Raw genomic sequence first — 23,610 nt, forward strand, 5'->3', positions numbered from 1 at the left:
GAAAACCTGTGACAGCAGGAGGAGGTTTTTAGTTGGGGATAATCAAAACTATCATAGCACGCTGGCAAGAGGATAAAGTGGCTCTGAGATGTTTGACGGGTGTGTTTCTGTGGTTTTCCAAGGTGCTGGATCCCGTTTGGAGTCCGTGGGAGAAGACGATGAGCTGATGGTGGAAAATGGAGAATCGACTTACGAAATAGCAGTGAAATATTCCCGGGGTGGAAGAAAACACTCTCTGCCCCAGCAGCTAGAGTCGGCAGGAGCCAGGCAGGTGGGTGCAAAGATAGGGCTGGCTCTGAGCATCTCGTTGTGCTTGGTCCTCCAAGATCTGTCTGGAGCTCACAGACATGAGAGTAGTGGAACAAGGCCATTTAGATACACGACAGGGACAGAAACCAGGCCTGCAACCCAAAATGGGATGTGTTGGCCACCTATGAAGAGCTTCTTTACTCCAAGGATGGTGAAGGGGGCACTTCATGCTGTGTCTAGAAGATCCCAAGACTGATCTTACAAGAAGGGCCTATGAGAAAGATAGAGACATTTTAGAAAGGCCTCTTGTGGTAGGACAAGAGCTGATGGTTTTAACATAAAGAGGGAAGATTCAGGCTGGATGTGAAAAAAAAACTCTTTAAAATGAGGATAGTAAAATCCTGGCAGAGGTTGCCCAGAGAAGCGGTGGATGCCTCATCCCTGGAGACATTCACGTCCAAGCTGGATGTGGTTCTGGGCAACCTGATCTAGATGAAGATATTCCTGCTCATTGCAGGGGGGTTGGACTAAGTGACCTTTGAAGGTCCCTTCCAACTCAAATTACTCTATGATTCTGTGCGTTCCAGTTCCAGAGATGTGAGGACTTAAGCCAAAAAATCCTGCTTCTCTTTATTTTGATGATTTGATGATGAAGGCTTTTTTTCTTTTTTCCTTTATTTTTTTTTCCTCTTGTAAAACAGCTGAGGACTTCAGTATATCATGAGGCTACCCTTAATCTTTTTAATCTAAATTATGACTGGTACATTACAAAATGATCCTACTATGCAAAATGCAAGAAAATTACTGTGGCAAGATTCACTTTGAGTATAATAAGCTAGGATTTCATACCTCAAACATTTTCCTGAATATATCTCTAAGATCCCCCACTCCCTCTCTCCCTGACACATGCAGTTTCCCTGATGTTATATCCTAGTGCCTGTGCCAAGCAATGAGAGTGACTTCCCCTGTTTGCTGTTTGTTAGGACTACCATATAGTGAAGAAATCCACCCGTTCCTTCAGTGCTGCCCAGGTGGAATCTCCATGGAGACTGACCCAGCCATCCATCATTTCCAACATCGTCCTGATGAAAGGGCAAGGCAAGGTGAGGATTTCTGCATGCAGCTGGTTTCTCACATGGAGCAAGAGTTGAGGTTTTAAGAGGTGTCTCCCATTGCCCAGGACTTCCTGCAGTTCACAAGGTAGCCCATGACAATAACAATAATGATAAATCTCATTTTCAAATGTAAATGCCAAAGTTACACCTGCGAAATGCAGGAGAAGTGATGTTTGTGTCACACACTTGACGTGGGGTGGCATTCATTCTGATTTGGGGCTCCTGGTCATTACTGCGATACCAAATATTGGTAATGGATCTCTAAATGTGCATGTTTATGCAAAGCTGGTGCACCTATGGAAGAGTACCTCTTTGCGTGTGTATTTATGGACAAGCATATGTTATCTATGTGGAATCTGGATACAGTAAAAAAACATCACTGCAAATTAAGTGTTAAACCCAAAGACGGTTTCCTGTTTGGTTGATTGCTTGTCTGAATTCTCTGGGTCAAAGAGTCCTCTTTTCTCCCCCCAGTAGTATGTTTGCACGTTTGCTAGATACCAGCTGGCTGAATGCTAACAGAAAATAGACAAGCATTAACCTAGGTGTATATTGTTTTCCCTAATCTAATCCACAGTAGTATTTGGGCTGTCATTTAAATAGGCTATAAATATGCATGTCCTTTTCTGTAATAACTCTTTGTATTCATCAGATGAATATGTTTTGGACTAAAAAGACTTGTTTTGACTTTTGAGCTCAAATGCAAAACAAATCCCTTGTTGTGCTTTAAGTTCAGCAAAGAAAGTTAGAAACAGTGGTTTCTCTGGGTAGATCGATGCATGGTTGCTATATCTTGTGGTGTTTTGGGAGCTTCAGGTCTTTAATGACATTTCCAAATGAATATTTCCTTATTTTCCACATACATAATTTTTTTTTTAATCCTGTTTTTCTCATAAGAATTAGATTATTCCTCCCTGTGGAGTAAGCCACCTTCTCCCATCTTTCTGCAGTTAGCAGACTCTAGTGATCATCAACCACCTCAAGCATCTGCCATTTTGGTGCCTTTCACCCACCTTTTGAGTGATCCCCTCTGTTAGGGATTCCACTACAATTTTTGCAGTAACATTTGCTTTATGGAGTCTCTGGACTTGAGAAGGATTTCCACAGAGACACCGTATTGCTGACTGGGAGCTAAGTGTTTACCCTTGGGTTGTCATCTGTAGGTGGACATGCAGGGGGTGTTTTTTCTGCTGTGGAGTGACAGCACTTCTGCACGAAGGTGGGCTAACGTGGGAACTGTTGTGCTTTGCAGCTGTATTTCTCCCACCATATCCCACATTGCTGGGGAAGAATTGCTGTGTCTGTGCAGGAGCCTCCTGTTTTCTGTAGGTTGCTTTGCAGTTGATAATTGCACAGTGAGCAGTTATTTTGTGTTGCACAGTGGAGATGCTTCCTTTCTAGAAATTGGTGATGTCTTATCAGATTACTAGAAGCTCATAACTGGTAGTCTACTTTATATTCACAGAGTAAAATAAAAGAGCTGGGTGTTGTATTGGATTGTAAACACAGTGCCTGCCCTGGCAGCATCCCTCAGCTGGAGAGCTGTGCCTGAGGCACTAATAATAACAGTGACTTCAGATCATTGAAGCACAGCAGTTTTCCACTTCCCTTGTCCACCTGGTTGGTGACTTTTCTCTTTATTCTGTAAAATACATGTACAGCAGTGACAACAGGAGAAATATGGGTCGGGGAGAGGTGGATTGAGGAAGTAATTTGGCTGGGAAATAACTCAGTAGAGAGGGGAAAGGTTCATTCTGCTGTGCTCATCCGTTCCCTGATCAGCTTCACAAGACGGTCCCGCAGCCAGCCAGGGCAGTGCAGGGGTGAGAGCTAACAGATGGAGCCCTGGGGAATGTATTGATCTGGATTTATTTAAATACAACATGGAACATGTACATTTTTAATTATTCTGGAGACATGAGCGTGGCAGCCCCCCCATGGCAGCCCCATTCCAGCTGCATTCCTGACATTACAGCACTGACCTTAAGTCATGTTCTTAAGCTTCTATTTTTTTTTCTTTCCTGAGGAAATGTAGGATCTGTGGCAGCAGAGAAAACTACAGTTAATCCCGGATATAGATCTCAGGGGTGGAAATCTACTGTCTGTCAATTTAGAAGCGATGTGTTACGGTTTTTAAAATGCAAGTAGGATAACATAAAGCTATTGGCCCAGTGGATTTTTTTTTTTTAAAGTAATCTCAAAATGGCATTTTTGCTATTTCAGCTTAAGGTGCCTGCTGCTACTTTTTGGGCTGATAAGTGTGTTGGTATTAGAGTGAAAGCAAATGAGGAAATGCAAGCAGAGGGTAAGATGGCAGTGCAATTCATCAGAAGCTTTTAGGTTTTCATCTTTCCTTTGACTTATTGGCAGTCTTTCCCACACAGGTATTAATAAAGTAAGGTGCCAGCTGTCGCTTCTCCCTTTTTTTGTAGGGTCTTGGATTCAGCATTGTGGGAGGTCAGGATTCTGCTCGTGGACGCATGGGGATTTTTGTGAAGACCATATTCCCAAATGGAGCAGCAGCTGCTGATGGAAGGCTTAAAGAAGGTACAGTAGAGAGAATTCAACTGCATGTAAAGGACCACAGTGGGATATTATTTCAGTCCAGCAGTAAAGCTCAAGTACAACTTTATTTAGGTACTTGGCCATCAGCAAGAGGCTGTGGAGAATGTAGCACACCCTGTTTGTCCATCCTGGGAAGGTCATTCGTAGCAGTTAACTTGATTATATTGCATATTGAGAAGGGCAAGCTACAGCATGATGGTTTGTTTTGTTTTGTTTTGTTTTTCCTTCCTCTTCAGTGAACTTTATTTGCCCAAGACATAAGCTGCAGTTCTTCAATTGGAGAGGGCTATTGATAGCTGTGAAATGCATCTATCAAACCAAGATTTGGCTTGAAAAAGGCTAGTCCAAGAAGGGGTTATATAGAAAGACATGCTTGGGAGACGCTGCTCTGGGCCATTGTGCTCTCTAAGCATCTTGGTATGATTTTGACATCTATCAACAAGTAAGAGTCATAACCAGAAAAATAGAAGAGGAAAGATGGTATTGGCAGTAAGATCATGTGGCTGGTTGGGGAAGCAGTTATATCCTGATTTTATTACAGCTTTTGCAGGCTTGATCTCTGAGCTGTACGTGTAATCTGCTCTGTGTTTGTTTTCACCCTGGTCTGAGTGCTATGCCAGAAAGACACACAATTACTCACTTGCTGAAAATACAAAGTGACCATAAGTTCAGAGTGGTGGTTGCCAACTCTTCTGCAGGGGCTGTGTTGCTTGTCTTCTACAGAAAGCTGCTCCTGTGTTACTTCTCTCAAGCTGCTCCTGTGTTACTCCTCTCCTTCGCGTATCATCATTGCCCTCTTTAGATCTCATCACACTTGTTGTATTTGAGGCTGTCTTTGGTGCCAACTCTCACACTTGCTGCTAGAAGGAAGCTTGTGTGCCTGTCGTATGGGTTGTGCACTCACTGTGGGAAGCCAAGAAGTAGCACCTGTCCCATAGCCCCTTTGAAGGCTATTCAAAGCTTGTGTTCCCTTTATTAATTTATTTAATTATTTGTTTTTACTGGGCCAGGAAAGGAGAGGAGAAGTAACTTTGTCTTCTGACATTGGCCGTCTAATTTTACACATGTGGAAATAAATTTGCAGAACATGAATTTGGATAATGATGACCTTCTTTTAATAAAATGAAGGTAGATCGCCATAGCTGTGTGTAAGAAGTAAGACCCAGAGCCTGGAAGCAGGTAGAAATATGTTGGGATGTTTTCACTGGGATAAGAAGAGTATGTGATGGGATGTGTTCAGGGGGGTAAGAAGGGGATTTGCTATTGCAGTGTATGGGCTACATGCTTCTCCATCCACAGGCATTTAGTAAGATGACACGTTTGCTTTCTGCATGTGGATGGAAGGTTAGTTTTCTCCTAACAGGCTTTGGAGTGACATGTCACTGTGTTTAACTTACATTCTCATTTCTCCTATTGATGTTCATAAAAGAAAGGGAGTCTTATAGTCCCTTTGGACTTCCATGTTACGAGCATCTATTTTCAGACTTCAGTTAAAATCCATGGTGTTTCAAGCATGTTTGTTAGTATGAAAATGCCAAGTTAAGGATCTCTGCTGAATAACAGTCCTTACTCTGCTAATTCATCACTATTAACTTGTAAAGGCATTAGGACAAGTGAAAATAAACTGAGAACAGTAAAAGGCTTTTTCTGAACAGTTAATTGGAATCTTTGTAATAGCAGGTCGCCTTACATACAGGAAAAGGTTTTTTTTACATCTCTGTATAGTCTGTATATTGCTGACTTCTGTATCTAATTACCAGGGGATGAAATCCTAGAAGTTAATGGAGAGTCTCTACAAGGACTGACCCATCAGGAGGCCATTCAGAGATTTAAGGTAACATGGATGTAGTATGGAAGAGATTCGTACTCCTCTTCAGTGTCGTTTCATACCTTCAGCTTTATATCCTTTAGCTGCCACAGATTACTGTATACAGGTTTACTAGCAAATGCTGGTGTATCGTGATGCCTTATTGGGGTTCTCTGATGTCTCTCCAGCAACTCAAGAAAGGTGTGGTGACCCTGACAGTGCGCACCCGGCTGCGCAGCCCGAGCCTCACACCCTGTGTGACTCCCACCTTGCTGAGCCGCTCCAGTTCCCCCAGCTCCAGTGCTAGCGGTGGCATGCCAACCCCTGGTGCCGATGAGGTGGACGGTTCCTCCTCCAGCCGCAAAGGACCTGGCCCAAAGGACAGGATTGTCATGGATGTGACGCTCAATAAAGGTGAGGGTTCGTGGGATTGAGATGGGATTGGAGAACAAATCCCTGTGTCTTAGGGGAGGTTTTGGGAACATATTAGGGGTTCTAATACCCAGGGAACCTACCTGTGTCCATCTGATCTTGTACCACAGGATGGGGGAGAAAAGCATTCTCTAATGCAGAAACTTCTGAAGAGTTCCCCCTTCCACATTTTGCTGCTCCAGAGTCAGCAGACTCTTAAGAGGTAGCACTCAGTGTCTGTGCTGCTGAGAGAGGGATGCTGTGAGATACTGGGCAAAATGTGAATCAGCCTCTCAGCAGCTCAAAATGGTTGTGCCCTTCTGGTAAACAGCAGCTCTGGGTAAGGCAAAGCTCTGTAGAGTGCTCGAAATTGGCCAAATGAGCTGTTCTCCTACATGAGGGTTGCTCTCATTATTAATAATTATACAAGATAATTTAGAGGATATGCTGTATGTGGTACAACAAGTATGTCCATTTCAGAGGCTTAAGTCATGCTGATTTTAAAGGTTGGATTAAAAATTTGGAGAGAGAAGATGAGATGTTCAGCAATTCATATGTTAGGAATGATCTCACTTGAAGGAAAGCAAAGGTGAAGTGTACAGAGGTAATTACTGAACCAGAGATAATGCCTTACCTTTCTTCCTGCCAATTTGCTGAGGAATGCCATGCCTATATATAACAAAAGGGAGCAGTACAGTTGGCAGCATCTTCTGTACTCATGTTTTTTGCAGTGATCTCAAGTGACATCTTTATTACGTTGCTGCCCCCACTTCTTTGTGCCTTGGACCAGATCAGACCTTGTGTCATTTCCAGGCAGTTCCCACGCCACACAGAGAACTTTGTGGAAGTGATGGATCTCAAAAAACAGTCAGAATCAGATATTTTCAATCCTGATTTCCACTTGTTGGTCTTGGCTTCCTGACTGACTGCACTGAAGGCCAGCCCTGAAACAATACATGAGTCTTGGTCTTAGATGGGATGTGGGAACACAAACATTTGTGTGTCCTGTGTGATTACAATCTGCTACTTTTCTTTGTACTTCTTGTTTTTCACAGAGCCAGGGGTTGGGCTTGGCATTGGTGCCTGTTGTCTCACACTGGAAAACAGTTCTCCAGGGATATACATTCACAGTCTGGCCCCAGGATCGGTGGCTAAAATGGATGGCAGATTAAGGTTAGTTAAAGCAGAAACACGCTGGAGTGGTTTTACAATAAAGTTGTTTGAGATCTTGTTTTCACCAATGGGTTGATGTAGCATGGAGGGGATTTATACTTAAAGAGTCGACCAAAAAGAAAACATTTAAATAAAGACATTCCAAAGGGGTATTAAATACCCAGGAAACATTATTCTGTGTGCTGGAAGCAGCATGATCATTAAGGTTGTGGTTGATTTTTCTTTTTTAATTCTTTATACAGAAAGCTGAGCCTAATAGCACCCTTTTAGAAAGGAGAGCAGCAAGAAGTGCAGCCTCATGTCTTTTTATCAGAGCCACAGCCAGAGACCCCAGACTGGGAGGAAATTTGCAGAGCTCTGCTAAAAGCTCAGTCACCTGAAACTCTCTTGAAAAGAGCTGGGGGAGATGTTCTTGCAGCTGATGGTGCCCATGGCTGCAGCAGTGCTTTTCTGCCCTTACTGTCAGTCTGGCAGGGTTGCTGCAGACTGAACTGCCCATCTCATTTACTCTGTCATGGAGTTTAGATGTCTTTAACAAACTGTAAGAGAGAGAAGCAATCGTTCCCTTGTGCTTTAGGTTGGATTAAGTGGCAGAAAGTTATTTGCTGTTCCTCTCCTGGAGGCTTCATTTCTAAAAACAGTTGGAGGAAATCTTCCACCTTTCTACATCCCTGCATAAATGCTGGTGGGTGCTGGGAGCATCACTTGGGAGGGGAGGCTCTGCTGAAGACCCAGTGGGGCTGCGTGATCCGCCCTGAACCTGTGGTATGAGCACTGGTGCAGAGAGGCTGAGCAAATGCCTTGCTTTTGCATTAGAACAGAGTGCTTTTCTGTTTCCTTGCTTACCAGGAAAACTGTGATAGAGCAATTAGATTTTTTGGAATAAAGGAAGAAGATAATTTTGTGGTGGCATCCCTGCCAAAGCCCTTTGAAGTTCCTACTATATAGAAATGTCTGTAGCAGACAGTATTTAATGCCAACTTGCTTTCTTGTAAGCCTCTTTGGAAAAGATTGCAATGCTGGTTGCGTCTGTATGTAACAGCTGTATCATTTATTAAGTTTAATGATTGATTTTATCCAGGCATGCTTCCCAGATTTCTAGCTTGCTTCTTTGAGACATTTGCTTCTGTTGTCCCATCAGTGGTTTATGGCTCCATAGACAAAACTTAGAGGATGGTTTTGATTTTTTGAAAACTTTGTTAATAAAATACTGGCTTTACAATACCAGAGAGGTTTGAATCCAGCTCCTCCATATATGAGCTTCCCTTCTCAATGATGTGCCTGCCTAAGTAATACTGTATATGTACATGACTGTGTATTTCTAATAGCTCTGTACTGTAAGTCTAAACGATCGGCAGAGCAGCAGCATGATTACACAACTGATAGGTCACCCTTTGCTTTCCTGAGCTTTTACCAGCAGTACAGGTTACTGAAGGCTGCCACTTGCAATTGCCATTTTGCCTTTGGCATGTAGACTCACAGTGTAAATTTTTTTTCCATTGTCAAAAGTAGCCCAATATAAATCAGCAGTAGTAGACTATTTGAGAATGTCTATTTAAATGAAATGCCTTAGTAATTATGAGAATGCTTTAATGATATCCCTAGCTGATGATCTTTTCTTTTAAATAGTTGCAGATGTCTAAGCATCATGAGCAAGAGTTAGCAAATCGAGAAAACAAAAGTAAACAATATGTGCTTTCCTTTCAGATGAGTTTTTGGTGTTTGTTGGTTTGGGTTTTGTTGTTGGTTTGTTTGTTTTTTTTCTTTCTAATGGGCACTGTATCTTAATTTGGAGCAAATGCAGGCTTATCTCGCTCAATTTTTTCCTGGAGTAATTTCATAAACTCATATCTAAATTGTTTATTTCTTATCAGTGTGTTTAGTGTTATGTAATTCAATATGAGGGGAAGGAACAGCCCATCTGAATCTAATTTTTTCTCTTTGCTCAACAAGTTTCAAAATGCAGAACTGGAATCAGAAGTTTGCTTTCACCCTAGTCCAAGTGCAGCCAAATGTTCTCTGTTGATTTAATAGGGTTTTTAGCACTGATGTTAAGTGCAGAAGGGATCTCTGCACCTCCCTCATGAAGTCAACAGGACTTGAAGCATTCACGTCACTGGGAACAAAACCAAGACTTGAGTTCTTTGCACGTCAGATCTTTTCCAGACACTTGTATATTTGAAGAAGCTTAGCCATCAGTTGAAAGCACAAATGCTTTTGTAAAAGGCAGTTGTGATTAACTGGCTCTATCTCTCTGCAGCCGTGGTGACCAGATCTTGGAGGCAGATTCAGTGAGCCTGCGTCACGCAGCATTAAGCGAAGCCTACGCCATCCTGAGTGAATGTGGTCCGGGTCCAGTCAGCCTAATCATTAGTCGGCATCCTAACCCAAAGGTAAGGAGAAAATGAGTTAGTGTGTCTGGTTTGTATCTGGTGCTGTAATTTAAGTCTTGGTGTCAGGAAAGCAGTGAATGAAGAATACTGGAGTTTTCTCTCTATGGCATGTGTTGTTTAGTAAGTCAGGATTGTAATGATGCCTTCCAGTGTTGTAACTTGTAGCAATGCTGGACTGTCCCTGCTGCTTTTCACTTAAATCACCCACTGATCAAATACAATTTTCCTGAAACTACTTGAGTGACTGTTCCCATCTTTCTCAGTACTTGGACCAAGTGGCAATGCAAATATGGCACAGGTCCTCCTCTTCCTAAAAGTCATTTTGCAATTAGCTTGTCTCTGGGTAGAATATGAATTAGGGCCAGGAATATAAATACCAGCTTATTGAAATGATCAGCTATAATAAAGTAGTAGGAATACTGTTTCTAAAAAAGTAAAAGCTGTCCAAAGATCAAAGTTTTCCTTCAGGAATTAAAACATGAGAATCAGGAATGTACTGCTACTGTGAAATCTGTGCAAGGGCAATTTGGAAAGAAGGCTGTGTTTACAAAGTGAGTATTTTCAAGCAGTTTTTAAAAATTGATGATAGAAGATAAAAGCCTTTTCAATCAAGCTATTGGGAATAACAACTTCTTTTATTTCAGTATTTCAAAGAATTTTATGAGTGTGCAAAACCTTCCTGTTTAAACAGGAATGAAGCTGTAAAAATATTTGCATTAGTAGGTCCAGAGAGCTGTGACTTTTGAACTCCTAACTACAAATGGAGACCTTAATAAATCCATATCTAGGAGAACTTAGGTTTCGTATTTTATAATTAATTGCATGTTTTCTGCTAAATCAAATATACAAACAATAGACAAATAGGGGTCTGCTGCCCAGAGTTTTAGGCCTTGTGCTGCTAAAAAGAGGCTGTGGTTCTGTTAGTTAAAGGTAAGCATGAAGGGGGTAAGAATTGGGCTTATAGCCTAAGATAACAGTATTTCGAGGAAGTCTGTATGCTGTGCTGAGCCAGCACAATGGTTCCATTTGATTGCATTATTAAGGCATATAGAATTTTGGAGAGGCTCCGTGAAGCCTGCCCTCTCTTCTCCATCCTTCACCTTGCTGTGATGGTGACTAGAAACCCAGTAAGTGGCTTAACCAGGTATCTGCTGAGGAGATGAGCTGAGTTAAGCTAATTGCTTGCTATTACTCAGTAACAGAGGGAAACTATCAAGTGGCTCCTATTGCAGTTTTTCATAAGTGATATTTAAAATGACAACAAATTCTTTGCCAAGAAATGCGAAGCTAATTCTAAGAAAAGCTTGAAGTTAAGCTGGAGTGCCCCTAAAACATTTTTTCCTCCTAGGCAGTATTGAATCCACAGTCCCTCATAGCTGAATCTCTGAAGGAGTGTCCATACGGGCACGCATATTTATCATTATGTCATTGTCATAGAATCATAGAATGGTTTGGGTTGGAAAGGACCTTAAGATGACGTAGGTCCAACCCCCTACCATGAGGAGGGATGTCTCACCCTAGACCATGTTGCCCAAGGCTCTGTCCAGCCTCTTCTTGAGCACTGCCGGGGAGGAGCATTTTTTTTCTGACAGCAGGAGGGATCTGTAGACATGTGTGGGCATTTTATCTTGGTTTTGTTTTATTTTGTTTTGTTAGCTCTTAATAATACCTCAGCCTGTGGAGTGTAGTTAGGAATTAATTAGCTTGTCCATCTCCAGTTTGATCTGCCTTAGGCATAGAGGATGCTAAAAATCAAAACTGGAAGAGCTTGCACAAGTGTGAATTTCTGTTTAGCTTTAAACCAATACCGCATTCTGTCCAACACCTTGTTTCACTCCTGGGACATCTTGCACCCCAAAGTTTGTGTAAAGCTCTTAGATCATACTCTTGAGGCTTGGTCTGTGTCCTGTAGGAACTCCCTGTGCCCCAGGAGCCGGTAGGCTTTTGGTTTGCTGTAAGGTCATGCCACAGGCTTAAAACAGAGATGTATTTCTACAAAGGCTCACGTTGCTTTGGATGTTTTTATACTTAATGTCTTATTTTATGACACAAAAGCTCCACAGTACATTTTGTTGCTGAATACGTTCACTTTAGTGTTTTCATGTACTTCCAAGAGCAATACCACAAAATTTTCTTTCTTCTTGTTATTCTGAGTGAATGTGGCATTTAAACTATGTCTAAACTGCTGAGTTTGCTTAGGAATCTTTCAAATCTTCATGGTTCAGAAAGACTCAAGTTTCTAGTCCCTATTTATGCTGAATTTTAATTCATGTAAAAGCAATGTGCATAGAAATTATTTTTGACAGAGTTAACTTCCTTTCTGTTTTCAAATATATATATTCCTGTAGACTAGTTGTTCCTGTTATAAAGTCATATGGAGTTTTCCAGCAATACGAATTAAGTGCATGGCACTCATTGAGAACAAAATTAGCAAAAATGGTAAACCAGTATTTATTCTTAAACCAGAGAAACATTAATTACCGATTACTGATTTAGGTTTTCTTTTTAAAAGCAAGGACAAATGAAAATTAAAAAGACAGCTAATATCACGGGAAGTCTGGTATTCTTCCGGTAGGTTGAGTGTAGAATATCTTCAGTTGCTGATGTGTTCTTGTACAAAGCAGTCTTTGTCTATTTTAAAGTAATATTTTCTTGATAGATCAATGTACAGCATTTAATTGAGTTAAAATTGTGCTGTAATGGCTTCATTTGATTTCTTTAAGTCTGGCTGTTTTATTTGTTTGCATAATGTGGTGCTTGGACGTGGTCTTCATGAAGTTGGCAGGCTTCTGCCTCCTGGCTTATGCAGGAGAGTAGCATGGAGGGAGTCTGAATCAGGGGATTAGGACTTAGGAGCTCTCAAGGAGGTGGTCCTTACTGCATCTTTATAAATAGTAGCATACCTGAAATTAGTCACCTATTTCTAGTGATAAGTGGTCAGACTTGCATCTTCATTTTCCCTACCCAGTTTGATCTCTTGTCTTCCACTTGACTTTAGGTTTCTGAGCAGGAGATGGATGAAGCAATCGCACGTACTACCCACCGAGAGAGCAAGGATTCCAACTCCTCTCACATGTCAGGTAGCAGCAAGTTTTCTCCTAATATGTGTTCTTTTCCAAGTACAGGAAGATTTAAGGACATCTTCTTGGGTTCCGAACATAAATATTTTGAGGACCTCAAAACAGCAGAACAGTTTAGTGGGTGTAGTCACTCTGTCCACTTCCAGAAATTTTATCAAGACCATCAAGTTTGACCTTATAGCTTATACTACTCTGTTTTGCTAGGCTGTCATGATCCGAAAGTAGGGTTGCCAAGAGATGGTTGCTTTATCCTCTCTTCAAGATTAACGGGAAGCACGTTGTCCTAGTAAAGAAAGGACAGGATGAATCAACTCCATGTGTGCACATTTATCCACATAGGTGGCAAAAAAACACACACAAAAAAGAGAAAGTATTGTTGTGTCCATTTGAAGAAGTCCAGATATTGCATACTGGACTGTGTTTTAACCACAGTTTAATCTTTGGGGTCATCTCAAAAACTGAGTGCTTTGGCATTTGTCTGATGTTTCTGAACTCTAGACCTAGCACTTCCTAAAATCTTACAGATGAAAGCAAACTCCTGGCAATGGCTGAGTGACTAGTAAGGTGATTTTTGGAAAGAAATGTTGGATTTATGATTATCCCCTTTATATTTGTGTCAGCAAGACCTTTACTGAAGTAGACCTTGCCAGTGGCTACTAATTTGTCTTCTGAGGTTGCACCTAGTCAGCAGCATGCTCCAGCATGTGAGGAAGATCCTCTCCTGCTTGTCTCTTGTTCATAGCCCTGTCCTAGGCCTGGCTGGTGTAGTGTGTCTCTGTGACTTTATTTCACCTGATCTGAGGGAAAGCTTGTGAAATGTTAATAAATCTCACTTTAGGAAAGCAGTTTAGATAATAGGTGGGATTAAATGCAGTCCTCAGCTCAGAAAGTGAATGAGGAGCTGGTTTGTATATATAGTCCACAGCTTTAATTTTTGGCACCTAACTAAGCTGTGTTTAACAGGAGCTGTACAAAAAAGTCCATCTCCTAGTGTGAAGGTCAAACAAGGAGAGACCTCATCTCCCCTCAGCTGGACTATGAAACGTTTCCTGGAGCCAGCAAGCCGGGTAAAAGAATTAGATGCAATAAAAACAGCGTCGGCTTCACATTCAGCTTTTACTTCAGCTCTTATTTGAGGATCTGTGCTCCTTCCCTGTCACATGGAAAGTGTTTGTTTCTTACATCATGTGTTTAAATCATGATGGCAGCAAGCTCCCTTTTGGGAGTGATGTACAGAACATGGGAGAAAGAGCTGTGGGCTCCCACCTCCTGCCACCTAGAGGCACCCCTGGTCTCTGGGACACACAGAAGAGGTTAGCAGGAGAGACCTGAGCCTGTGGGCAGCAGGCTGAGTGCTTCATCTATTTATATAGCCGTTGCAGTGGGAAAAGTCTCTGTTTTATCTGGGAAGGACAAAAAAGTCATACAGACTGTGTCCATAGGTACAAACCCTTCCCTTCTCTCAGTGCAGAAGGTGCGTAAAGGGAATCACACAAGGGAATGGTTTCGTTTCTTGTCTGCATTGAACCACACCTGTAACACAGTGGGATTTGGAATCCATTGTTATTTATTATAGTGGCTAAAAATGTATTGATATGCAGCATCTCAGCCATCCAAGTTTGACAGTTTGGCTCTCAATGTACTGACAAGCCCTCTATTTTAAAAATTTGCTTTAAACTGCCTTTATTGACGTGGAGATGTGAGTGGAGTTTGTGGTGGTTGCACACAGACAGAGGCTTGAAGCATGAATGATGGTCGGTCACCAGGTTCAATTCTTTTCAGCAGGGATCTGTCAGCTCCGAGGCAGAGCTTTCCCAGTACTTCTCACATGATGGTACAAGCCAGCTCCCATATTCTGATGCTGTAACAGGCTCCTGTGACGAAGAGCAGCTCCGTCAGAAGAACAGAAGCAGTTTGTTGGATGATGGTTCTCTTCTTCCTGGCAACCTGAGTAAGAGGCGGAAATATGTGAGGTCATTTGGCTGATGGGGTGAAAGTCAGTGAGCTGGTTTGATTTACAGGAGAGCTGTACAGTCATTTCTGTGCTGGTAATAAGTGCTGGGCAGTGTGGTACAAGCTGGTGCTCATCATATTAAATTCATACTGGAAAATGGAAGGGGCTTGCAATAATGCACGTAAGTGCCTGTTTCCATGGTATTTTGTCCAAACTGCTGTTCTGATTATGTGAAAATGACTTTATTTGATTGGTTAGGCTGAAACTGGATTGACAGCACTGCACTTTGTTTTTTTTTTTTAAATGACTGATGATCATCTGATTGATTATATTTAAATGAAAGTGTTCATAGCTATATCAAATACACCATTTCAAAATGTCATGTATAGCAGTGTAAAAACAATCAAATGTTCAATTTGACATGAGATAATTTTGACATGTCTTTGTCCCCATAGTCTTTAACTGAAAGTATCTTGCATTTCCTTAAAGACCTACCCCTGATCTCACAAAGGTTATTGCATTTGTTCTGCCTTTCCTATGCTTCTTAAGTAATGTCTTTGTCTACAGCTTATTTTTCTCTAGAAATTCATTCTTTAACACTTTAAAAATATTTTTATCTTAAAATTCCCACTAAACAAAGCAAAAAAAAAAAAAAAAAGCAAACCAAAACCCAACAAACCACTTTCTGCAAAATAAGATGTAGTTCTTTATCAGAAGAATGTGAAAAGAGTTCTTCGGCTAATTACTCTTTAATTTGAAACTGATTGTGTGCTTGTATCTTTGTTCAGGAAGTCATTTTTCGCTCTCTCCTAAGTTGACACAGGCAGTCCTGAACATAGATTTAAGCAAAATGTGAAAGAAATTGTCTTGTTTAAATTAAAATACACATGTGAATTTGCATCCCTTTGTGTCATAGTCATAATTTATAAATAAACTGAAAATAGAACCAGATGTGCCAGGAACTGATTCTGAGAACTACCCGTAAATTGTAGTGCTGTCTACCATCCATCTTGTAGTGTAGTTAAAGGGAGAACATGAAAAACCTGTTTTTCACTTTGAGAGATGTTTAGCTTCCCCCACGAACAGAGCCACATGTAATCTGCTGCAATCAGATGCATGGTATTAAAAGTCATCTATAAATGCAATTTTTTTTTTTCCCTAGCTGCCAGAGAAGCAGGAGTGGCAAAAGCAAATGGTCCAACTTCTCCTAGTACTGGGAGATTGTCCAGTCTTCACAACAAGCATGTGGAGTCTGTCAGACCAGGCATCCTCAGTGACAGCCCCAAATCTGCCCGCAGCCCCTTTCATCGACAGAGAAGGGTTGTGTTCTATGATGGTGATGTTAGTGATGATGACGAAAATTCCCACTTGCAAAGAAGCCAGAGGGCCAAGAGCCAGGAGGATGCTGGCGTTGTCATTACAACCTCGTCTGTAGAAATCGATGATGAGAGCCAGGACAGTGGGTCACCTAGATATAGTAGCACAGAGACATCTTCCCCTGTCTTCAGCAATTCTGCGGAGTCTGCAGACAGCACGCTGGAGCAAATTGACTCTTCCTTCTTCCCCATCATAGCGTTCGATTACTCAAGTGTGCCTGAAGTTCGTCTTGGCAGCCTGAGTCTGAAGGAGCTCCGGGAAGCACAACTTGAATCTAAGAGATCCCCAAAACTTGAGCATAGAGCAGTCACGAGAGTGAAAAGCATGATGAGCACTGAGTGCCGAAGCCTTCAGAGGCAGAGGATGGAGGAGCATGGCTCTTACAACAAGCCTATTGCAAGGATGCTCCCTCACAGCAAGAAGTGTGAAGCACCAGACGGAGCTGGGCAGGGCCAAGGTGAAATAGTCACCTTGGTTCGCAATGAGCACGAGTCATTCGGCCTGGATCTGGAAATCCAGGCCATGCCTTTAAAGGTTGTTGTCACAGGCCTGCGGCCAGGTGGAGCAGCAGAAATGGTAATTTTTTAATTTGGGTTGCCTTGTTGTGATTTGCTTCCATTTTGCTTGGATTATTATGGTTATTGTTGTTATTAAACAAGTCATCTGTTGATCACTTGTTTAATAACACGTGCAAGGGACGTGTTTGCTGGGCAAAATGTCTCATCCCACATTGTTCTGAAGCTGCAGTTAAAATTAAATGCTTCTGATTTAGAAGCATATCCTGGCTGATTCAGAACTAAGAAAGTCAAGAGGTGGATCTACTGAGATGGACTTGCCCCTGCTCGCACTCACAGTTTTGAGAAAATACTATTCTTTTGTTTCTTTTCTTTTCATCAGGGGCAAACACAAAAGAAGTTAATCCTGATGGTGAAAATGTTTATTAATATCTATTAACTTATGTGCATGTATTCCTGTGTTACATGAAACTGGTACCAGGAGGCCTTAGGTGCTGGTGAGGTTTGCCAAGCGCCATGGCGGTGTTGGTAACACACAGCTCTTGTGCATCTCATACATGCACATACTAATTTGGATATTTGCTTCATGCTGGATGTGGAATTGCTGACCTAAATGCCAAAGTGCAGAAAAAGGAAGGATAGTACTCTGATGTACAAAGCTGGGTGTAGCATTTTTTGTCTAGTTAGTGGCCCTTAGGGCAAGAGGTAGTATGTGGCAGCGGGTTGAGTTGGGCTATCAGAGCTGGGGATTTGGGCTCTGTTCCTGCCTTTTTCTCTGACTTTTGTACAGTGTTTAGAAATAAACTTAGGTTTTTACCATAAAAGCTCAGTCCATGTCCAATTCAGTTATTTAGGAGAGTCCCACTGGTCCAGTGGGAGGTTGTGACCAGGAATATAATTCATACATGAAATGCAAAAATGACAGTGTTCCAGACCTGAAGAAGCTAGGGCTGATTCAACCCAATTCATTTATATGAAAAGGGCTGTGTCCTCCCTCCTGATACTGATCTCTCAGAGAAGCCACCAGCTCTTTTGACCTTCCTGTTTGAGATTGATCATTAATTCATCTCCTGGCAAAAGTACAGTCTGCCCTTTATTTATGTGTTGGCAAACTGACAGCAGTGGTACCTATGCTCTGCAGTGATGTGAAATAGGAAACACTGCTTGTAAGCCATGAGTTACTTCCCTGCAGTCCTTGCCCATGTGGCAGTGCTTTTGTTGTGTATTTATAATTTCCTTGAATCTGTCGTTGCATCAGGGATCAATGGGCAAGATGGCTGTAGGAGATGAGATTACCACCATCAACAGTATCCCAGTCAGTAAGATGACGTACGAAGAAATCTGCATGCTTATGCAGTGTCTTCCCACGTCTGTAACCCTGGAGATCCAGAAAGTAACACCAGGTGAGAGAGTAGTGTTGGTTTTGTACTATATATTCTGCCTACCAGTGGAGAAAATTCCCTTGGATCAGCTGGATCTAATCTTCTGCTGCCGCAGCTCCCCAAACTGATTCAGAGAAAAAATGGGGTACATTCTGTCTGCATTGGTGATCTATCTGCTATGGGCAGGGGCACCTCACACTCCACCAGGTTGCTCAAAGCCCTATCCAACCTGGCCTTGAACAGAGCCAGGGATCGACCATATTTCTTATAAAAAGTTTTCTAGGTTGAATTGAAATATTTGATACCTTCTTAGTTTCTGCTCAGGGCTTATTTATGCTGCTGCAGCAATATATGAATCCCCACAGACTGTACAAATTACGTGGTGTGGAAACGAGTGTTTGAAAAAGAAAAGCATACTTTTAAAATTCAGGAAGAACATAGTATTTCACTTCATTCCAGCTTATGATCTTCTTCGTGTACCTATTAATACCTGGGAGCCTAAAGTGTTTCCAGATGCTTCAGTTCCAGTTGTAATGAATTTCTGGCTTCGCAGAGTCCTGTTCTTGTTTCCTTAGGCTGCTGTGGCTTTCGCAAACTAACAGCATTGGAATAGGGGCACATTTGCACTCCTTTATCATGCAACTTTTCTGTCCCACTGTCAGGGAGGAGGGTCTCTTCAGTGTGTGATCCAGCATCCTGAAGCAAGGCAGTACTTCAAATCCTAGCCTAGCTGCTTCAGATTGCTCTTCTGAGATGATTTCCCCTTTGTGAGCTCCAGGAGGAATCTCTACTTCTTAGCATGGGTACCTAAGTTAAGATGTGTGGATAATCCTGCAGGTTTGTGCAAGGATGAAAGAGATCTGGCACATTTCAATGAGCAGGAAAGGGTGCCTCCTCCATGCACTTTCTAGGCCTTATCTGAAAGGCAGCTTGAATGGGGATGCGTGTCCCAGAAGCAGAAGGGTGTAAGCAAATGCTTAAGGATGAAGCGCTGAAAACTGAAGAGCTTGGAGAAATGCGTGAATGTGTCAGAGTACCTCACTGACTGGGAGTTCAGTGTGTTGCCCAAGAGTGGGTTAATAATGTATTGGAAGGAAGGACAAGTCTGTGCCAGAAATCCATGTGCTTGACGTGTGTATAACATCACCCATGCATGTCACATTAAACACCTGCAGAAGTGCCAAGAGAATCAGAATCAAGTTGTTTATGCACAGCTCGTCACTGTGTTATTGTTCACCTTTGTTTGCTATGCCAGGGCTTTGTGTACTGTCTGCAATCTGTTGGAGGCATCTTTGATCAAACAAGTAATGAGCAGTAGTACTGCTCAGCCTGGCTTACTGCAGACTGACACTTTGGTAGTTGGCCGCTTAACTGCTGAAATTTCAAAGATGAGAATTAAACAGATCGTGACTGCTCACCTTGGATGAGTGGGTTGTTTCCTTCTGTGTGCTGCTCAAGTACACAGGGTTGTGATTAGTTTGAGTTGTTGTAAACATCACTACAGAAGAGGAAGAGTGCAGACCAAAAGGCAAACATGTAGTCTGATTATGTGGGTGTCTATTTTTGTAATAAAACCTGGTGTTTTGTGTATCACTTCCTATATGTGACAGGATTTTGCTTCTTTTTTTTTAATTTTTTTTTTTTTTTAATGATGCAGCTGTCAGCAGATTTACAAACCTCATCCTGTCTCCGGGGATAGACAGTCAAAATCAACCCGACGTCAACAGCATCCTCGCAACTGAGGAAGAGCCGAGTGCTGGGAAGCGAGGAGCAGCAGGTTTGCAAAGCGCTGGCTGTGCGGTGGAGAGAACAACAGTGCCACCTGATGCCGCGAGCAGAGACGTGCAAAGATGTACCATGGAAAGCAGCCGCCCCGAGGACTGCGTTTCCATCCCCGTCACCGATATCGATGACCTGGTCAGCCGGATGGGCGCTCCCGAGAGCAGGGCTTCACGCACCCCATCGCGAGCGGAAAGCCCCCTCCGAGAGGAGTACACGACGATGTGCTGCTGTGGGACCGACGAAGGTTGTCCGGGTTCTGAGCCACGAGTGGCCAAGGAGGATGTGCTGGAAAAAACTGTGAATTGTGGAGCTAACGCACAAGGGGTTTTGGGGCTGTCTGTGTTGGACACCATAAACACAGGCAAACTTTTTACTGTGAATAAAAACTCATTAAATAACTATTCTAGAAATTACAGCAGCTTAAATGAGGATGAGCCGCCTGCAGCAAACACTCTGGAAGGAAAGAGAAGCAAATCATTTCCAAAGTCCATGTATGGGGCTGCGGAGGATTCTCACTCAGACACAGAGTCTGTCACAGAAGCCTTTGATAGTGCTAATGAGGTGTTGCTTGGGTCCTGCACTACTGCTGCTGCTAACACCTCTGCAGTCTGTACTGTAATTGAGTCAGATGAGGAGCAGATTGAGATTTGTTGCATGAACAATGAGCCTCAAAATCCCACACAGGAGCAGCATCTGTCATCTGCAAGACAATCATCCTCTGTGTCCCCACTGGACCCTTACAGCAGCAAAGGTTTACAAACTGAGAGCTGCGCAATGTGTGGGTCACTGGAGACAAGCATCAACAAACTAAGCTTAGAAGATCACGGTGGTTCCACTCCATGTCTTTCACAGTGTTCAGATGTGTCTTCTGCATCCTTGTGTTCTCCTGCCTCAGTTTTCCTGCCAGAAAAAAACATCCTAAAGAATTCAGTCAGTATTCCTGAAGTTTACTCTTTCTGTAACAACGGTGCCTTAAGTACAGAAGAAGAGATGGGTTTGGGAAACAGTAACAGACGTATGAAATGCTGTGAAACCATTGAAGAGGAAGGGTCTCTGCACTGCAAAAAGATAAGCTTCTGCTCTGCTAGGAATGTCAGTGGCTTGGAGAGCAACTTGCTTGAGAAAGAAGGGTATCATGATGAGCAGAGATCCAAATCTGAAAGTGAAACAGTGGTTGATGACTGTAATCATGCTGTTAGTTATTGCTTAGTGAAGAAAGAAGCCAGCGGTTTGTCCAACTTGTGTAAAACAGACAGCAATCATGTGAATGCATCGTCATCAAGAACATTATCTCTCAGGTCTCCTTTTCCCACTAAATCTAAAGATCCAAAGGCTAATACAACTCATGACTTGCCAGGGAAAAATGAGAAAACTAACTCTGTGACTTCAGGAAGGACTTCAAATGGAAAAGTCCAAAGCTCAGGCACAAATCACTGCAGAGGAGCTGCAGTACCGCACAGCCCATCCTCACAGAAGAAATCCTGTCAGGAATCTAAAGGAATGGCACAAAAAAGTATAATGGACACTCTTTTAAATAATCAGAAAGCCAAAGCAGGACCAAAGCTAAAAGGGTTCTCCATCAAAGGCAAAGCAAAAGCAAATTCAGATTCTTGTGGCATTAGTCCTACCAAAGTCAGTGGGGTCAGTGGGGCTGATCAGAAAAGGGCTTCTGTTTCTCCACAGCTGTCCCCCAAACTCACGGGGAAGAAAACACCATTGTCCCGTAGTTCACCTACAAACCCAGATCCTGGCAAGAGCATTTCAGCAACCTCAAGGGCTCTGAAGTCAGAGTTAGAAAATAGACCATCTTTGGTCATTTCTGAGGACTCACTTCTGCCTCTCCTGAATGGCACCGGCAGCCCAAAAGCGAGTGGTGAAATGAAATGTGGCTCTGGGGAGCTACCAGACCTGCAGCAGGCATGGGGAAATCTAAAAGACAAACAAGTTTCCATGCAGCCTGCAGTGTGTCAGGGTAAGGGTGCTAAGGTGGATGATTTCAGAGCCAGAGACAGTCAGTCCAAAGTCACTTCATCTCATCAGGGGATGCCAAAAGTTGAATACATGAAAGGGAGGACTGAGAACCCTGAAACAGGCCTGAATGCAATCAAGAGCATCTATAGTGCAGATGACCTTAGGCAACTAGATCTGCAAAATGTAGGACCATCTGCTTCGTTCAGGTCTCCCTCAGTTCAGCAGGAACAGCTGGAAGGACAGGAGATCCAGCGGACTTTCATTGAGGTGAAGCTTTCCTCCTCAACGTCATCCTCTTCCTCCTCTTCCTCTGCCTCTTCCTCACCAGCATCATTTTTACAGCTGCCGTTGCTGGAGAAAACAGAAGAGGTGAACACAGAAGTGCCTCGTCTGGCTGAGGAAATGGGGACCATGCAATATTTCTCAAAAGCAGACACTGCCGGAGACAGAAGTCTCTATGGCTTGTCAAAGCCTGTGACAAGGACTTACTCGATGCCAGCCCAGTTATCAGGTCACTTGAGGGAGGAATGCCATGTTACAGAGGGTAACTCTGTACAAGGCCCCCAGAGCCATGCTGCAAATGAGAAATACCCCGAGGCAACAACAGGGATGTTAAAGACGGTCCATCTGAACCTCCCAAATGGCCAGAAGGAGCAGGCATACACCCCCAAGAGCACCCAGAGGGTCCATGACACATCACCCTCAGCCAGTGACATTAGCTGCCCCACTATCGATAAGCTGAGGAGCTTCAGGAGGAATTACTACTACTACGAGCTGAACTGGCCGCATGAACCTATCTCATCCTTCTCCGTCAAACAGAGGATCAAATCCTTTGAAAACCTGGCAAATGTCGACAGGCCCGTCGTGAAGGCCATCGATATACACTCAGCCGTGAGGTCCCCTCTCGCCAGGAGGTCGTGTGGTGGGATGGTACCCGCAGCCAGCCCTGCCGAGACACCACGGGCTTTGCGACGCAGCTTGAGCTCCTACGGCGGCAGCCCAAGCCCTGCCAACACCATGGCCAAGGCCCCCTCCAGCGCAGAGCCCATGCGTGTGGCAGAGAGCAGCGGGGCAGAAGGAAGGCCCCAGAGGAGCGAGGATGGTGGCACTGGGGCAGACACAGCCTCCACCTCACAGGCACGCCGCAGCCGGGGCCTGGGGCGTCCACCACTGTCCCGCTCCAGGCTGCGGGAGCTGAGGGCTCTCAGCATGCCCGACCTGGACAAGCTGTGTGAAGACTTCTCCGGGCCACCACAGCCTGCTTGCTTCAAGACGGAGCTGGAGATCACCCCCCGCAGAGCCCTTGGCGTGCCTGCCCTGGGTGACACAGCCCCACCAGCCCGTGGTGGTCCCACGATGGGAACGGGTGCCAGCAGCCCTCAGGGCAGCGGCTCGGGGACACCAGGGTCTGCATCGGATGATGACATGCCCCAGTGCAGCTCTCCGGACAGGGAGCACTCTGAAAACAGCTGGTCCATCAGGTTGGTGTTGGCTTTGCTCAGGCTGTTTCGCTTTCATTTCAGCCTCTCCTGAGGTGAAGCTTCCCCACTGCCTGTCCCAAAGCACATTTCAGGTCTGGCCACAGCCTCTATTCCCCTCTCAATCTGGGGTGAGTTCTTCATGTTCCTGATCACCAGGAGCTGCCGTGCTGCTGTCTGTTGGTGGCTGTGCTCCTGTACTTCATCCTGGTATGGCTGGGCACCTTGACTGTGTCGCCTTAGCTGGGTTTGGTCAGGTTTTGACCACATTACTACACAGCAGCGGCTGTGGAGGGGAGACCATGCAATGCTGGTTGCCAGCACGCAGTGATAGACAAGGTTGTTGTCCTGCCAAAAC

General features: G+C 43.6%; 1 protein-coding gene across 7 annotated transcripts in view; it reads left to right on the top strand.

The window, feature by feature from the left end:
* Positions 1–23,610, top strand: part of PDZD2 (PDZ domain containing 2) — a 206,084-nt gene that overhangs the window by 167,199 nt on the left and 15,275 nt on the right. For 6 of the 7 annotated variants that reach the window (XM_061469554.1, XM_061469557.1, XM_061469555.1 and 3 more), the window contains 13 exons: positions 123–271; positions 1,233–1,352; positions 3,797–3,911; positions 5,690–5,763; positions 5,925–6,150; positions 7,203–7,320; positions 9,581–9,713; positions 12,712–12,793; positions 13,757–13,860; positions 14,576–14,744; positions 15,910–16,700; positions 17,898–18,042; positions 19,679–23,255. In XM_061469554.1, coding sequence (XP_061325538.1) covers positions 123–271; positions 1,233–1,352; positions 3,797–3,911; positions 5,690–5,763; positions 5,925–6,150; positions 7,203–7,320; positions 9,581–9,713; positions 12,712–12,793; positions 13,757–13,860; positions 14,576–14,744; positions 15,910–16,700; positions 17,898–18,042; positions 19,679–23,255 — 5,803 coding nt within the window. The remainder of the gene's footprint in view (positions 1–122; positions 272–1,232; positions 1,353–3,796; positions 3,912–5,689; positions 5,764–5,924; positions 6,151–7,202; positions 7,321–9,580; positions 9,714–12,711; positions 12,794–13,756; positions 13,861–14,575; positions 14,745–15,909; positions 16,701–17,897; positions 18,043–19,678; positions 23,256–23,610) is intronic. The other variant, XM_061469556.1, reaches the window with a different exon arrangement.

Source organism: Pezoporus flaviventris, unplaced genomic scaffold, assembly GCF_033815535.1.
Source record: "Pezoporus flaviventris isolate CSIRO_AGI_PZ_B2104156 unplaced genomic scaffold, CSIRO_AGI_Pfla_v1 ptg000057l, whole genome shotgun sequence".
In the NCBI taxonomy this organism is placed as follows: Eukaryota; Metazoa; Chordata; class Aves; order Psittaciformes; family Psittacidae; genus Pezoporus; species Pezoporus flaviventris.